We start from the raw sequence: 18,113 nt of genomic DNA on the forward strand, positions 1-18,113 counted from the left end.
GTTGGAGTCTGCCATCACTGGAGCAAGCAATCCTCCCTGTTCGCTTCAAGCTGCCTGGCTGCTGGCCGCCATCTTGGCTGGCAGTTAATTTGCATATTGCCCTGATTAGCCAATGGGAAGGGTAGCGGCCGTACGGCTAATTACCATGTTTCTCTTTTATTAGATAGGATAGTATGTAACATTATTTATGTAATACCTTATGACACAGCAGACAACCTTGCTCTGCCAAGCTTCTCTTCTCTTAGTCTCTGTGACACCATAGCCTCCTGTTTTTTTATTCATCTCCTGTCCTTTTCTTCTTAGCCTCCTTCATCAGCTTCCTTTCCTCTTGTTTCTTTCTGTATGTCTGTCCATGGACTCCATATACTGAATCATTTGTTTTCTTCAAACATAACATGTGCTTTCCCACCTCTGTTCTTCCAACTTTTGCTCAGTCTGTTTTCTCCTATATGACAGCTAAATTTTGTTTTTCATTGCCAGCTAAAAAAAAAAAAATGTTAATTCATGAATTTTTAAAAATTCAGATCAATTGATATGTTCCCATAACATTCTTCACTTTTACCACCTGATGTTTTTGTGTATGTGTATTATATCCTCTACTAGAGTGGGGACTCCTCAAAAGCAAGAATCTCATCTTCAACTTAATTGAATCTTCCACAGACCATAGCATAGTGTCTTATATGTAACAGTTACACAATAAGTATATACCAGGTTAAATTAATGAAAATGATCACTAAATCAAGCATAGAGGAACATTTACATGATAGCATGAAAGATCCCTCGTTCTCATTCAAAGGAAATGAGAAACTTGGAATCTCTGAGATTACTGCCATTGACCTGGAAAGGCTCTTGTTTGTTCCCAGATATATAACTCTGAATGAACTTTGTATCAAACTGTCTGATAAAGAAGCCTGCTTTAAGGGGAACAGGAAATATCAAACATTTGTTCCTTCACCTTTCCAAGCTGCAAAAGGGAGATAGCTTTTGTTGCTTTGAGCTTCTGTCGATGGTTTGCTGCTGTGCCTACTAATCAGGGTTGTATTGTTTACCTTGTTTAAAAAGACCCATCCGAGCGTTCTTTCTCTCCTTTGAATTGCTGTTGGATATTAATTTACTGCTGCAGGATACATTGGTAAAGATTTCCAAAATTGCAGGAAGTGTTTCCTTAATCCCTCAAGTTTGTTAAGTACTTTATTATAATGGAGATCATAATCTCCTGTTTGGTAGAAGAGATGAAATGGTTCCTGGGCATATTTTTTCCTGCTGCAAAATTTTTATATTGGAAAATACTTCAGTTTATAATCCTTTCCACATGCTGCAAGAGCCTTAGGAAATAAGTGGGTGGCACTGAGTTTCCTGACTTTCAGAAGGTGTCTAGCATTGGTCAGGTCACTGTGATTCAGTTAGTGGCCCTTACAGGCCAGCCTTGAAAGTACTTTTCATTAGTATTGTATGCACACATTCATAACTGTTAGAGTGCTCAGATGAGGCCATGACCACAGCAGGCACGCAGTCTTAGAACATCTTGACCATTCAGCATAAAGTGCTGAGCAGCCCTAGGGAGTGGTTTCAGGGGATGAGTGAGAAGGAGCCGTTAGGCCATGAAGGTGCATGTCTCCGTAGTTTGTTCTTCTGCGCAGATCATAAGGGTCAGTTTTGATCTGCTCAGCTACTTAAGTTTCCTGATGACGTTGTTTTTCTATTTTTCTCTGCTTTTATACTGAAGAATTGTTTGTTTGTAAGGCAGCCCCAAATTGCAATCCGCCTTAGAAATGATGACATTAATGTGTTTTCTCTTTCTGTAGCATTTCTGACATTGCTGGCTGACAGTTATTGTTTATTAAGTGTTTATTATGGCTTGTAGACTGCTGAGCAGCATAGAGGTTATTTGGGTTCAGCTGAGGGCAGAAGATATATAGCAATGACTTCCATTCCAGAGGATATTATTAAATTAAGACGAGGCCGGTCTTTTCTAATTTGACCTGGGATTAGTAGAAGATGAGGTGTCCCTGCCTCATTATTTTCCACTCTCTTGCACTGTTTGACATTTACCTTAAGTGTAATTAGGGGAGGGACTAGAGGACCTATCTTTTATAAATATATTTGGAAAGACAGTTTTAAATTAACCCAATGGTTCCTAAATTCTAGGGAAGGGAGAATAAAAAGCAAAACCAATAATTTTTTAAAAACCCAACAATTTAGTATTTGAAGTCCCAATTGGAACATTTAGCTATAATTCTAAGCATTTTAGAAATTAAATTTTATTTCTTGACAAATATTAGTAAGTTCTACCCAAACTTTTCAAATAAAGACATCTAGAATCAGCATTTTGCATCTCCAGAAAAGAAGATAGCCACACAGAAGGATATATTCTCTCTAACAAGCATCACTTGAATAGAGAAAAATAAAACTTGTCTTGTGTTCTAGCGAGTCGCCAGCTAATAAGTCACATTGAACAGTTTTTGGATACTAAGGAAACACCGTATTTTATGAAGAGCATGGACTGCATCAAAGCCTTCCGGGAAGAAGCCATTCAGGTAATGCTATCCTAGCCTGTCTCCTCACCCAAAACCGTTGGCCATCATCACAGGGGAGACACATATAGCACCCCACAAATAAGTCTGGGCTTTGGAAACAGTCAGTCTCACTATGAATAGCAATGTATGCCAAGAGAAGTGGAGATGACTGACTCATCCTACTGTCAGTGTCATTTCTGAGGGGGAATAAGGATGGGTGGAAGAGTGGAATGTTTTATCCCTGGGAGTGAGCTTTTTGTTATGTTATAGCCTTGGCTGTTTGGTTCCCATTAGGCAAACAGGAGAGTTCCATTGTACCCCTAGTGGTCCAGTCATTATTGTAAAAGATGGACTAATTATTTAAGGATATTGATGGGAAATATATATTGTGTAATTATTGAGAAGGATTTTATGAAGACAGGAGTAGGGATCTGAATGCCAGGGCGTAAAAGAACACTGAAAATTAATTACTCAGTACCTCTATCCTGCCTTTTGTGTGGGTTTTTGTTGGTGTGTTTAATTGGAAATGTTTATAAAACACTTCAAAAATCTTCCAAATTATTTCTAGGCTTTTATACATAAACTCTAGGCAAGAATAAGCAAGTTTAAATTATAAAAGTAGGCACAATTATAGTTCTTACATCTTGTACTAATTAATATTTGCTGAATGAATGAGCAGTATAATTCTTGAATAGTTTAGACACTTGCAAAGAATAAGAAATCGGAAAATGGTTACAGTTAGAATAGAATAAGAGATTTAGTAGCAGGTGACCCAAATGCCCTACGGATAAAAGAGAAACTTTTGGCAGAGTAGAATCAGAAGAAGACAGGGGTGACTCAGTCAGGTGGAGAAAGATTTCATTAGGTGGAAAAACGCAGTAAAAAAATACTGCTTTTTAAGTAACACTGCTCCCCCGGGCTAGATAGCGTCTGACGACATTTCTATGTACTCCTGCCACTACTTGTCCTTAAAAGTACCTGGTGATAGATTTCTTAAAAAAAAAAACAAAAACAAAAACAAAAAACAAGGAAAAATAGAAAGAGTTGGAGGAGAATCAAAAGAGACTTTAAAATTATATCGATCTTAATGTAAAGACATTTCTAGTTGTAAAAAAAATGTTTTTAATGTTTTATGGAATAAGTGGGGAAATTTAAATACTGACTGGTTATTTGCTTCTATTAAGGAATTATTAAATTTTATGAGTACATTTTAAAGAATCTATATATTTTAGCTATTGTGTATTGAAATACTTATAGATGAAATAATATGATGGAAATTTTCTTCAAAACAGTCAGAGTTGTGGGAGAAGGTGGGGGTATCGATGAAAGAAGATTGGTCGAGCTGATAATTGTTGAAGCTGGGTGATGGGTATATGAGTGTTCAATGAGTTAATCTCTATTTTTGTTTGAATATGTCTATATTAAAGGGTAAAAAACAAAGTGCCAGGCCACTAAAAAACTATGTGGCTCTGGGAGGTTCTGTACCTTCCACAGATGGAAAGATTTCAGGTTCCTATCAAACAAAGTTGAAATTGGAAATAACAGTTTTCCATTTACCAAAGAAATATGTATATTACAACATTGCTATTCATATATTATATATATTTAATATTTATATAAAAATATATAACATATATTTAATATCTATAAATATACACATATATGTATAATTGTAATATATATACTATCTGTTATAAATGACTAATTCAGTATATATAGTACTTTGGCCTGGGGAGGACTCATTTTTATATTTGCTCTGACTTGCCCCCACAGTTTTCAGAAGATCAGCGCTTTAACAATTTCCTGAAAGACCTTCGCGAGAAAGTGGAAATTAAACAATTAAATAATTTCTGGGAAATCATCATTCAGGGTAAGCTATCATTTTCTTCAAATATTGATGCTATTTTTTCTAAATATAAATACAAATTCTAATATATAAATTGTGTTGTGTGATGACTTTTGATGTGTATTTGGGAACAGCTCAGGATTCAATGAACTAAAAACATAATTTAATAAGCCTAAATACAAAGAGGTAAATAATAAGTATACATGTAAGTCCCACATGGAACTGTAGCCTGACCCGTTTCAAAGATCACACCTTTCTGTTAGATCAGTGGTTCTCAACCTTCCTAATACCGCGACCCTTTAATACACTTCCTCATGTTGTGGTGACCCCCAATTTCATTGTTACAAATTGAACATAATTAAAGCATAGTGATTAATCACAAAAACAATATGTAATTATATATGTGTTTTCCAATGGTCTTAGGCGACCCTGTGAAAGGGTCGTTCGACCCCCAAAGGGGTCGCGACCCACAGGTTGAGAACCGCTGTGTTATAGGAAAGAAGCTGTGAGGGCAGAATTGCCCCCTCCCCCAGACTCTGAGATACTTTTAGTCCTGCTGAACCCACGGCACTTTCCTTGGCCTCACCTGCTGCTTTTCATTACCATGTTCTTGGGCTTCTCATAGCAGCAGACCAGCATCTTCATGCACCAATGTGGCCACTCAGTTCCTCACTTATTTACAGTGGCCAATGCAAATTAAACCTAGAAAGAAGGTAGCTTTGTGTTTGATTTTCTTCATGCCCTCTGCCCATTTTTTTAAGCAGACTTGATATTTTTTTCAGAGCCCAAGTACTCTGTACAAGCCATTAAAAACAATGAAGTTAAAAAGTATGAAACTTTTCACTTGAAATAGGGCCCCAGAATTACTTTCAGCCTGGCTTTATGTGCATTTCTGTGGGAAGGAGTTACATACCTATCTATCCAGCTTCTAACAGGCAGCTTTTCATCACACAGGCAACCATTTCCCTGACAGTTCATTTCTCAGCCCTTTAACTTCTACACTGGGGAGCAAAAGCAATTAGAATAGGTGGCAAATGGGGCTTCCTCAAATCACTCTTGTGTCTCTGCTGCCGACCTAGTAGATGAAAGAGATTGGTTTTGGTATTTATTGAATGCCTCCAGCATATTGTTTGCTGAAAAGAAACTTACAGGACGTACACAAGATACATATTTTCTGAGAGCTTATATCCTATTGAGAGAATACACGTGACTTGTGCCATTTCTAGGTACAAATGGATATTAAATGCATGTGCTTTACTGAAAGTATTTCATGCATCAGCCATTTGAGACAGGAGAAAATGTTAGGAAGAAAACTAAAGGGTAGATTTTCTCTCCTTGGTTTGCTCTCACTGAGCTAAAATTGATGTGCTGTGCTAAATGATAGACAGCCATTGTAAGAGATGTTTCCTCCGACCTTGGCCTTCCTGCCGTTCCATCAATAGCCAGTAACACTCCTGGAAGTCAAAATGTCTGCAGATTCCCATATTGGGCACCAAAGTATACAGTCATTCAGTTATCACTTATTTACTGAGTTTCTGCTGTGTACTACATTGAGGGGAATATAAAGATGAGTAAAACCTGCCTTAGAGAAAAGTGTAGCGTCCCAATAGGAGAGATGAAATTTATACAAATAGTTATACAGGGTAAGATATGATGAGAGCCATTTCAAAGGCATAAACAAAGTGATCTGAGAATTCCAAAAGAGAGATTATTTCTATCTGGATTTAAGCAAGGAAGGCTTCACGGAGCATTTGCGATGTGATTTTTATTTTACACAAGCAAAACTAGGAGAAAGGGTAATGTAAGATGGAAGGAACTATGTGAATCAAGTGTATTTATAGTTTTATATTCCTTACAGAGAAGAGCACAATCATAGTTGTAAAGATCTCCAGTTCTAAATATGAGGAGGTATGGTGGAAAGGAAGGTGGGACTGGGGTTGATTCTGTACTTAGATTTTACTATGAATTACTTTTTAGATGGAATTACTCTGATCACCAAAGATGAAGCCTCTGGAAGCTCTGTCACGGCTGAGGAAGCCAAAAAGGTACTTCCTGTCTTTAGATCAGTTATTGCAGTGAATGTTCTTTTCTTAGTGCCCATTCTTATTTGAAGAAGTTACCTTTTTTTTTAATATAGTTTATTGATTTTTTACAGAGAGGAAGGGAGAGAGAGAGTTAGAAACATCGATGAGAGAGAAACATCGATCAGCTGCCTCCTGCACACCTCTTACTGGGGATGTGCCTGCAACCAAGGTACATGCCTTTGACCGGAATCGAACCTGGGACCTTTCAGTCCGCAGGCCGATGCTCTATCCACTGAGCCAAACTGGTCAGGGCAGAAGTTACCTTTTTGAGGGTAACTATTTTTAGTGTACCCATTTTTATTCAGTCAACAGGCAAATTGCAGCGTCCTTGTGGGAGAAATTATAATCCCACTCAGTGTTCCGTAGGCTGTGGTAATGTTTCAGAACTCTCCTGTGACCCCAGCTTCAGTAGCTCCAAAGCTGCTGACGTCCATAGTGCATACCAAGCTCAGCCTAGACCCCATCCCGGCCACACATTGGTCGCCTGAGGAGCTATTTTTTATAAAAAATACTGATGGTCAAACCCCTCCCCCAAGATACTTTTTTGTCTGAGATGGGTCCTAGGCATGGTTTTGAATTTGTAATTTTGCAGCAAGGTGGCAAAACACTGGTGTTCTAGCATAAGGCACATCTAGGTGTTTTCAGTAAGTAAAAGACCCCATGTGTGAGACCCAGGAGATTCGTATTGACAAATAGTTAGGCCAAGGTCTCCCTGTTGTGTATGTGTACTGAATCTTATTCAGCTATGAGTCAAATACGTGTGGCTATGTAGGTCAATAATCCTTCATTATACCTAGGTTTTTGATAAAATTTTAATGGAATTATATTGAATAGCTCAAAAGTGTATGGTTCATAGCATTCTGCTTCAGTTTCTGTCAGTGATTGACCCAGTCCTGTCAGCACAGCGCCTGGCCGCTGCCGGTTGTGTCCTCAGCCTCTGCTGTCTGCTAGGCACTGTGCTGGGTGGTAAGACAGCACCCCTGTCCTCTGAAACTCAAAGGAGCAGTTACAGGTAGCAGAGGGAGGCAGTGAGACTCAGAAAACACTGTACCCGTGGAGGGAGAGCTTGGTCTGGAGTGGCAGACAGGAATCTGTTAAGGGAATGGCAGGAACAAGGCTGGAAATACTCATCTTACGGCTAAGTTTAGGCCAAATCAAAAACGCCTTGAATTTTTATAAGTGATTTGGTAGAAACTCTAATGTTGTTTGGAAGAACAGTTAGTCTAAATATGCAGGAATTTTTTAAAGCACTTTGCCTAGCAAAAGCCTTTTGCTTTCAGGAAATAATATGCTGGAATTTTAGAAGCAAACTCTAAGATGCTGATGATTGTCTCAGGAGGAGTTGTCTGCACCCTCTCTGCCATAATCAGTACTGTGAGGCTGCCAGTACTTGAGAGTATGCCATTCAGCGGCTGTGTTTTATTTCTGTTTGTTACTTTATACAATGGCTTGCTGATATTTCACCCTCTAACTGGGTTGTATCATTCAGGACTCTGCACAGACGCAACCAGTAGAATGTGTGTGGTGGAAGGAAAATTGGTTTATTTTAAGGGATTGGCTCATATGATTGTGGAAGCTGGCAGATCTGAAACTTGTCGGGCAGGCCAGCAAGCTGGAAACTCAGGCAGGATTTCTATTTACAGTCGTCAGGCAGAATTCCTTTAGCTGATTGGATGAAGCCTACCAACATTATTGAGGGAACCTTTACTTCAAGTCAGCTGATTGTAAATGTTAACCACATCTACAGCAACATCTAGTCGGGCGTTTGACGCAGCAGCTGGGCACCATGGCCTAGCCTGAAGGCTTGTCAATCAGTTTTTGCTAAACAAATAAAATTAGCCAATACGAATACTTTAATTTTAGTCACTATTGCATTAAAATATCTATTATCTAGGTGAGAGTTGAGTACATATTACAGTTTTTGGAAGAAGAAGAGACACTGATCTAAAAGGGTAGTTTTCCTCCCAGAGGTGTCACAGCCCAGTGGATCCAGTACATTAAAGTTAAAGCAGAGAGAAACCTGAAAGGGGATCATATGCTTCTTGCAAATTGTCTGAGGTTTGTTCTGTGTTGCCTTCCCAGGAATTTTGATGTCTGATAATGTAGCTATAGAGAGGAATTTCAGTTAATGACTGTGTCTGGGGTGGTGTCCTTACATGATTCTAATATCAGCAGAACTGATTTCGGTTGGTTGTAATTCTGAACACCTCATCCTTGACTAGAGAGAAAACATGGTGGGCAGTAGAGTCCAGCCCAGTGTTTAGACTCCCCTGTGCATACTGGCTTGTTTGCAAGGTGATGATTCTGTACCTGCTTCAATGTCATATGAACCTTTGTTTTTCAGGGTGAAGATTTAATCTTTTGTATTAGAAATGTTTTTAAATGGCACCTGTTGGTTTTTGAAGAGAAGTGTAGAAATGAGAGTGTATTTACAGACGATAATGGGGAGAATTACTGACAGAGATTCCGGCTCATGGCAGCTGGTTCCTTATGGGTTGTTTTTTTTTTTTTTTTAATTCTCACCCGAGGATATGTTTTTATTGATTTTAGAGAGAGAGGAAGAGAGAGAGAAACATCGATGTGAGAGAGAATCATTGATCAGTTGCCCCCCGTATGCACCTCAACTGGGGATCAAACCACAACCTAGGTATGTGCCCTGACCGGAAATCAAACCTGCTACCCTTTGGTGCACGGATGCATTGTTAGTTTCTAGTTCTGCGGAGGGATAGGACTGGAAATTTCTGGCAGGTCTTCTTTTCGGTTTTAATGGGAGAGACATGTGTCAGTTATTTCTCTTAGCCAGGTTAGGGAAGTGTGGTCATTTTTGACTGTGTACTAAAATAGTCATTTATGTTGTCTTTATTACACAAGTGTTTTAAGTTTGGTCATTTTTCAGATAATTAAGGAAACGAGTATAATTAATGAGATTGAAGAGCAATCTTCACAGTGCATTTAAATTCAAGATATTTATAAGTTATTTTAAATTGGCAAGCTATCAGATTCTTGCTGTTGGTGACCTGAAAGGAAATAATTATCCAGGAATCTCCATTTTAAATGACTATGAAATTCTAACTTGCACATCTTAAGGAGAGCCATTTCCCCCACTGTATTCTAGAAATGTGTGGATGTTTGGATTCTGTGAGAAATGTAAATAAGTCAGCCATGCTGCAGAAATAGAAAGTTCTTCCATGACATAAAGTTAGATATAGGTAGTCACTTTCTTTTAGGTGTACAGATACTCTCACTGCATTTTGAAGCCTCAACAAAAATATTACCACTTTTACATTCGTTTTTATTGTTATTATAACCTGTCAATTCTTTCAGTTCACTTTTTTCTCTTTCTGGTGATTATTCTTAGACATGCCATTGACATTTGATGCTTGGTAAAGGCTTAGTGCAGCTCTTGTTGCCTTTCATCCGTCAGTTTATTCTCTGGGCGCGGTAGTGGGTAGGGTGGCTGTTTATCCTGGCAGGTTCCAGGAGCATCTGGGAAGTCCTTTGCTCCAGGCCACAGTCAGTAAAGGGCAGTGCCTTGTGAAAGGTCGGGATAGGCTGGTTCTTACTTGAAGTTTATCTTCTTTATCTTTTTTAGGTTTCTTCTTGCTAACTGTGTTAGGGTGAGAACATGCTTCGCAACCAGGAGACATTTGGCAGTCTAGACACATTTTTGGTGGTTACAACAGAGGGTTCTTTGAGAAATCTAAATAATGTGCTACTGGCTCCCAGTGGGTCAAGTTTTGAAACATCCTACAGTGCACAGGACAGCTCCACAACACGGAATTATCTGGCCCCAAATGTTGATAATGACACTGTCAAGAAGCCCTGGATTAGAAGAATCTAAACAAACCAGATTCTTAACTAAGGTAGAGGACATCGGCTTATGTTGCATAAAATTTTATTCAGCTGGAAAGAACCTTAATGATCTCTTAGCTGAGTTTTATTTTTTAAACTGAACGCTTACAAGGGAGCCTGATATGTGGAACAGGTAAAGGTGGTGCTCCTCAGTTGATAGGAGTGGCAGATGGAGAGCACCCGTGCCCAGGGGGCAGAACCTGAGAAGTAACTGATCTTGTGCCAACTCTGTATTTTATGGATGAAGAAACGTAGGGCCTTGAAAAGTAAAATGATCTGTCTGAGGTCCCGTGGTAAGTCATTGCCCAGGAAGCCAGTTGTAGGACCATCCCCAGTCCTCCATTCTTTCTACTTAATATTAAAAACAATGGGGAAGGGGATTAATCCCTATGGCTTTTGGACTATCATTTCTCTTGGGATTCAGAGAGGCTGAGCTAGTCTAAATAATTATGTGATACAAGTTCTGTGGTGGGGAGGAGGATTAGCTTTTTAGCACTTGCTTTCTTGCAGCTGCCTAATTTAGCTTTCTGTACTGTTGTTGACATTTATTGCTTTTATACATCTGGACTATGGGTGTATAATCACCTGCTGGTGTTGGAACCAGCCCTATGGAAACCATGTGCCTTTGACTTGGGGATTGGTGAGGTCTGAGCAGAAGCTGATTGTTAGTTTCTAGTTCTGCGGAGGGATAGGACTGGAAATTTCTGTACAAAGGTTATTGATTCCATTTCTCTGCTTGGGGCCAGGATTGTATTTCTGTGTACTTGACAAGTAACAGTTTATCCATCCCCTAAAGATCTCCGAGTAAGGAGACTCTCGGTAGCCCCAAGTGAGTGATGGTGCTCTGAGGAAGAAGGAGTGTGTCACCCACGTGCCCTTTCTATTTATTTTCTACCTTTTCAGCATCTTGTAGAGGGAAAGAGCACAAGAAAAGATGAGAATTGGTGCCTACCCACTTTGCTGCCTTCAGAGAATCTGTTGCTTTTATTGAGAAAGCCGGCCCATCCTTGAATTCTCTGCTCTGTCTCTCCCTCCTTGTCACTGTGCAGCCTGGAAATCACTGGCAGTTTAAACCTCTGATGAGGAGGAGTGATACATGTAAGAGATCAGCCTTGCCTGGGGCTTTGGGGAGGGTAATGGACAGCAGCCCAGCTTTTAGCCATAATTTGCTTACGCAGAAATGTTGAGCAGCTCTATCAGGACACTCAGTTGCAGATGCTCAGCACTGGATGGAGATGAAAGTTGGTTTGCTGCTGTTCCTCTCTTCCTAGGAATTTGGCCTAGTCTCAGAGATGTGCCATTTGAGTTTAATTATATAGATCTCCGTCCTGCTGTGCAGATAGTCCTGTCTCAATTTATCCTCTAATTGCAGCGTGAAAGGGGCTTTGCAGGTGGGGAGGGGATGGTAATATGGAGTTTTTAGGGCTGTGTGCCAAAAAGCATGAGGGATTTTCTAGTTTCCTCAGTAAGCACGCACCATGGATCAGGTTACTAAGGGGTAATAGAAGATGCAGTGCCCTGTGGAGCCTTTGGCCTGCAGTTTGTCTGTGTTTGGAAGGTGCTGGGCATTTGTGGCTTCACAGAGGTTTAGAGCAAGACACAGCTCTGCTTTATATTTTCTTCGCCCAACCCGATATCTTATCCTTTAGCCATTACATTCCTGACACCGGAGAAATGAGAAAAGCAACAAAATAAAAATCCTTTTTAATAGTTATAATAATTAGGAGAATCATAAATAAAAATTAATTTGGGAATCTGCGATAGAGCAGAGTTTAATCATTAGACATTAACCATATGCAAATACACATGTAGATTTCTTATTTATCTGTATTTGGCCCTCAAATATCTTCATTAATAATTAACCAGAATAAATAAATAGAATTAATGGTACGGAAGCTGCATTACAGTTCTGTTCTAGACTGTACCCCTACTGCTAGCATTTTCTCTCTCTCCCATTGACTGTAGCACTGAACACAGTCCAATTTAGGGTCAACAAAGGGCGATGGAAAGATCCATAAATGTCTTTAGAAAAACATAAATCCCTTAATCTCTCAGTCAGACTTGAAGATAATGATGGTGGGGTTGCTTTGACTGCAGGTTACAGGTTCAGGGGAGGATGCATGAAAAACAAGCCGCCATGGCACAGTCCAGGGTGCTGACGAGGGCACCGCCCAGTTCTGTACATGCAGCCTGCACTGTGCCCATTTGGTTAACTGTGTGAGTTTTTGCCCGTGGGGAATGGAAGGACATGCAGCACTTGCTTTCTAAGACTTGCTATGCACAGCCTAATGTTTAAACAGTGACTTGTTGAAGAGACATATTTTGAATCTATAAGTTTTAGGTTTCAGGAACCTCGATTGTATCCATTACACCATAAAAATAACAGGAATATAGGGAAAGCAATTCTTGCATGTTTTCGTGGTGAAGAAGTGAGGAAAGTACAACTACACTGCTCCCTCTTAGGTGGAGGAAAGTACAACTACACTGCTCCTCAAGAGAGCAAGAGTGGGAGGGCAGGTTCGCTCACCACATGCGTGCTCCGTGTACACTGATCCGAGGAATGCTGATGGGATGCTTGCCCACCTCCCACCTCCCACCTCTCCTTTTAAAAGCACTCGCTCCTGCAGGCTCATCTCTGCTGCCATTTTAAGTACTTACGCTGCCAGAAGATCACTTCTCGTGTTAGGATAGATAAGTGGTTGATAAAACCTAGCTCTTGGATGTGGTTACCATGTGCCTTGAAGAAAAAGAGTCCCCACTGCTACCTCTCAGAGGGACAGGATGAGAGCAGGGGTGTTCAGATCATTTTCAAGGGCTCTCATTACCCTTTTAAAGTCTGAGTTTTATTACCAGATCTTTGCAGACTTCTGTTTGGGCCCTGGCTTTGCTGTGGCTCTGCCTTTCAGAAGCTGCAAGTCTGGAGCGTGGCTGCTTAGCAGACGGGTACAGGAGAAGTTTTCTCATCCACTTCAAACTAGTGTCTAACACAATGGATTTCCAGAAAATGAATTGAATAACCTCCAGGCTCACCTATTTATTTGTTTTACATCATTGATAAGAAATTCTTCCTTTTGCCTCTTTTGCCCACAGAGGAGAGGAGTTGGAGAATAGTGGGTTATAATCTTTAATTCTAACTTTTCATTTTTATCATCCCTTCAAAGGAGACGAAGACATACTGGTTTAGGGCGTTTGGTTCTTTTCTTAACCCTAATGACCCCGCACATCTCCTCTGGGAGCACAGGTGGGAACATCAGGCATCTTCCCTGCCTGACGTGGGACTCCACAGGGTCACTGTCTCCCTCTTCACAGGCACTTTCTCAGTGACTAGTTAGTGTGGACAGTTCAACCTCAGAATTAGTCTTTCACCCAGAGACAGACACAGGAGCAAATATCGAGATGACGCTTCTTGGGAGCCATCAGGAGCAGGTCTCAGATTTGCCTGTGGCCCTGCTAGCGGTTTGTGTCTTCATCTCAAGAGGAGGAATGTCATTTTGGTATCATAACTGCTTTTATATTCACAGTTTCTGGCCCCTAAAGAAAATCCAAATGAAGAGAGACCAGCCCTCTTTGAAGAAGGTGGTGATGTGGATGATTTAGTAAGTACTCTCACACAAACGGGCTAATCTTGGAAGTCGTCTAACCTGTGAGTGTAGCACAGAGGCTGCTGTTCATAGCCTCGTTTCTTACTTGTGCTTTCATTCCTAACACACCGGAAGCTCCCACACTGTTATTTGTTGCCATCATAGATTTAATCGGGTGATTTCATAGAGGGAGTCCCTGTGCTCAGTGGTTTTAGTCACATAGTTCATCCAGTTTAATCCTCCTCTTTGAAGGACCAAGAGAGCTGGGGAGGCTATTCCTGTGGTAGCAAAATGACCCAGTTCCTGAAATTGCTCTCAGCCTAAGCATGCGATTTGTGTAGGTTGACGAATAAAAACCAGCCTTTAAGAAGCCTAATTCTTAAATGTTCTCACTTAACTTAATGTAAACAAAACAGGCTGGCAGGCATCGGGGGCTTCTGGACCCCATCCCATTGCGGTGCCTGGGGGCTGGGTACAGGTGTTGGCCTTTGTGCCTATCTTTCAGGTGTGGGAGCTTTCTGCCTTTAAGGCTCACGTGACATGGCAGCCGTCCAGTAACAGCTGTCAGCTTTCCGTGGAGAAGCTCTTAGCATTACAATGAGGAGATATTTGGTATTTAACTCCTGAAATAGTTAGTGGTGGACTAGAATGCACATCCGTGTGTGTTGCCAGCGAAGAGAACCATCGTCATTAAACTCACCAGAGCAGAAGTGGCCTGCAGTGGCCTGGCTCCTTTCTGAACATGTTGTTCCTGTTGCAGCTGGACTTGATTTAGGTCCTGGACGTGTGGGGATCGACACGAATCGTCGTTACTGTCGTGCTGGGACCTCTACACAGAACAGCCTGGAGGGACCGAAGCTCTGGAAACAGTCTCTCAGGTTGCGCGGAAGGAACCTCCTTATTCTTCGTGTAATGAGCACATACACATGAGGGATGTTTAGACCCGTACAGGTTTATAAAGTGTCCTTGTTTTCTGATTGGTGTGTTGTTGCTTGTGGTCTTACTGATCTCCGTATATAGCACATGCGCTTTGAAGTTTCTGGAAATGGGCTTCCTCCTGACCTGGGGTGTTGGTAAGGGTGGCAGCCCTCATGAAGCTCTCTCTTCGAGACCATGGCAGGGCCCTGGCTGAGTTTCTCAGTCCTCGCAGGAGGTGTGGTCCATCGCCTGGTCCTCTCAGCAGTCACAGCTCATGCTGATCATTGGTGCCCTTCGTTTCCTATGACAGAAAGCTGGGTTTGGAAAGCCATGGGTAGGGTAGGTCCTACCCATTTCTGTTTTTATGTAAGCCTTTTATTCCCACAGTACTTTGGCTGTCTGTGCAGGTGGTTTTCTGTAAGCAGGTGGGAGGGGAAGCAGTCTCCTGCATACCCATTCTAAGCAGCGAGTGACGGTGTCCTCACGGAGAAAAGACGCTCTTTCTGTCCTCTGACATGTTAGTGACCACCTCCCCCCGCCCTCCCCCCACCACAGCAGTTAGGATTTTATCATTTCACTAGAGGCCCTGTGCACAAAATTCGTGCATGGGGGGGGGGGGGGCGGGGAAGGTGTCTCTCAGCCTGGCCTGTGCCCTCTCACAATCTGGGACCCTCAGGTAGGGTCCCTAGGCCTGGCCAGCAATCAGGGCCTATCGGGGCTTTCCTTCCCCTGGCTGCCGGCAGCTGGCCCTGCCCCCACTGCTGCCACTGCTTGCCATCTGTGCAGCACTCCCCCTCCCCACTACCCACCACCGGGTGCCTCCCTCTGTGGGAGACAGGCATGGGGTGCCATCACTTGGCTGGCCTGGGCCCCCCTCTGCGGGGTGATCGCTGGCTGGCCCTGCACACCCGCCACAGCGTCGCTGGCCAGTGGCCTGGGCCTCCCTCTGCGGGGTGATTGTACATCCTGTGTGAGTGGAAAGGGTTAGGCTGCTGAATTATGAAGAAAGAATCTGTGTCTGCATTTATTGAGAATGTGGATATGAAACAAACTGTAGTGTTCCATAAATGTTACCTGTTATTGATATGTATGTGTCTTTGTGTCCTATTTATGAATTCTTACATTTTGAGGAAAAAGACCACATGCACGGGCAGTGTCTGGTCCCAGACATGTGGCCTGTCTTTTTATGTTGCCTTTATGGCATTGTGTGGGGCACTGCTTCACCGTGACACACCCCTCCCTCTACCTCCTGCCTCAGCCATGTCCCTCTTGGACCCTTTGAAAGTGCTTCCAATCAGCCACCTCCTGTCTTCTGCAGCCCCCTGCAGAGCTCTTATCTGTGTTGCCTTTGCCATGGAGCAGGGAACCCCATCGAGCCAGGTAACCACAGGGCTGCAAGTATGCAGGGCGCATTTGAGCTCCCTGCAGCTCTGTCCTGGCTGTTGGGGCCCACACTTGTTGAGAACCCCAGAGGCTGCTGGTTGGGAGGCTTAGGCAGGACTGCACATCCCAGACTTTGCTCTACATAGAATCACCCCAGGAGCTTTAAAAACTACTGCTGTCCAGGCCACAGCCTGCCGATTAGGTCAGAAAGTGGTAGCCGGCATCAGTAGTAAAGATCCCCAGCTGCTTCCATGTGTGGCCAAGTCTGGGCACCATCTCCTGGTGTTTCCCTCCTACTCTGGGCAGTATTTCCCTCTGTCTGCCTGGAGAGACATGGGCAGAAAGGCTGTCTAGTTGCTCCTCTTGGGTAGCTTGGAGGCTGCGGTCTCTGCATCTTAGGGCTGTAGGGAACAAAGGAGGGATTCTTCCTTTGTCTCTTTCCCGCCTCGCTGCTCCCCTTTCTCTTTTCTCCTACCAAATTAAGTCCTTGTCAGTGAGGCAAGAGTGCTCAGTGCACAGAATGAAACAGTAACCTCCAAACAACGCAGAGGGAAGTGTCCGTCTGGTCCTGCCTTGTATATGTCTATTCTGACTTTTTAGGGCCGTGTAATGAAAGACGCTTGAGTCTAGAGTCAGTGGAGGACCCCCGAGCCCCACTTTCTTCCTGGTGAGATAATATGATGAAATGATGCTAACTCCAGTAAAGTAGTGTTGAGGATATAAAAAAAGAGAGGAGCTAACCTTGTATATTAGTATAGAACAGCAATTTTCAACCTTTTTCATCTAATAGCACACATAAAATAATTACTAAAGTTCTGCAGCACACCAAAAAGTATACTTTTTAATAATATATATGCCAATATGACCAAAAATAGGTATAATTTTGATTCATTCACACCACATGGCTATTGTCTTTTTTTTTTACAATCTAAGGGAAAGGAGTTGAGTGCCCCTGATTAAATAGTCAGGTATTGCATGTTTTAAAAATCCTTGTGGCACACTGGTGGAAAATTGCTGGTATAGCAGTTCATTTCTGGGAGGTCCCAAAGACCCAAAAGCTCCATCCCTCCACTCCTTGGTTCTGGTTCTGAAGTGCACCCATCTCATTGCTATAGCTCATGGCTTTGGTCCTTGTTAAAATGAAGTCACTCCTAACAAATGTATCCTACAACCCCCCCAAAAAACAATCAGAAAGAATATATGTACCCCTATTTTCATAGCAGCATTACTTGCAACTAGAGGCCTGGTGCATGAAATTTGTGCACGGGTAGGGTCCCTAGGCCTGGCCAGCAATCAGGGCCGATCTGTGGGGCGACCAGTGGGACGATTGGGGCGGGGGCTCCCCGCCGGCACCCACCTTGGCTGACCTGGGGCCTGTGGGCTGGGGGCAGCTCCTGCGTTGAGCGTCTGCACCCTGGTGGTCAGTGCACGTCATAGCAATCGGTCGTTCCGCTGTTTGGTTTATTTGCATATTAGGCTTTTATTATATAGGATAGCTAAAATTTGGAAATAGCTCAAGTGCCCATTATTAGATGAATGGATAAAAAAGCTGTGGGATATTTACACTATGGAATACTATGCAGCTGTAAAATAGAGTGACCTCTTACCCTTTGGGACAGCATGGATGGACCTGGAAAGTATTATGCTAAGTGAAATAAGCCAAACTGAGAAAGACAAATATCACATGATCTCACTTATTTGTGGAATCTAATGAACAAAATGAATTGACCAACAAAATAAGACTCAGGGAGGCATGGCAAGACATACCTCGATGTAGGGTTGGGGGGACAAGAAGAGTTAAACCAAAAAACTTCTATACTTATATGCATAGCCCATGGACACGGGCAATAGGGTAATGAAGACCTGGGGCTGGGAGGAGGGATGGAAAGGGGGGGAGGATGGGAGATATTTGTAATACTATCAACAAAATATA

At 42.3% G+C, this 18,113-nt stretch overlaps 1 protein-coding gene across 3 annotated transcripts in view; it reads left to right on the plus strand.

Annotated features, from left to right (window-relative positions):
* Nucleotides 1-14,856, plus strand: part of XRCC5 (X-ray repair cross complementing 5) — a 76,174-nt gene extending 61,318 nt beyond the window's left edge. For 2 of the 3 annotated variants that reach the window (XM_014462511.2, XM_014462514.2), the window contains exons 17-21: nucleotides 2,428-2,537; nucleotides 4,290-4,386; nucleotides 6,340-6,407; nucleotides 13,820-13,894; nucleotides 14,640-14,856. In XM_014462511.2, the coding sequence (XP_014317997.1) occupies nucleotides 2,428-2,537; nucleotides 4,290-4,386; nucleotides 6,340-6,407; nucleotides 13,820-13,894; nucleotides 14,640-14,654 (365 nt within the window). In that variant the 3' untranslated portion in view covers nucleotides 14,655-14,856. Of the gene's footprint in view, nucleotides 1-2,427; nucleotides 2,538-4,289; nucleotides 4,387-6,339; nucleotides 6,408-13,819; nucleotides 13,895-14,639 lie in introns of those variants that run through there. The other variant, XR_002831320.1, reaches the window with a different exon arrangement.
* The last annotated feature ends 3,257 nt before the right edge of the window (nucleotides 14,857-18,113 follow it).

Source organism: Myotis lucifugus, unplaced genomic scaffold (assembly GCF_000147115.1).
Source record: "Myotis lucifugus unplaced genomic scaffold, Myoluc2.0 scaffold_3, whole genome shotgun sequence".
NCBI classification, from domain to species: Eukaryota; Metazoa; Chordata; class Mammalia; order Chiroptera; family Vespertilionidae; genus Myotis; species Myotis lucifugus.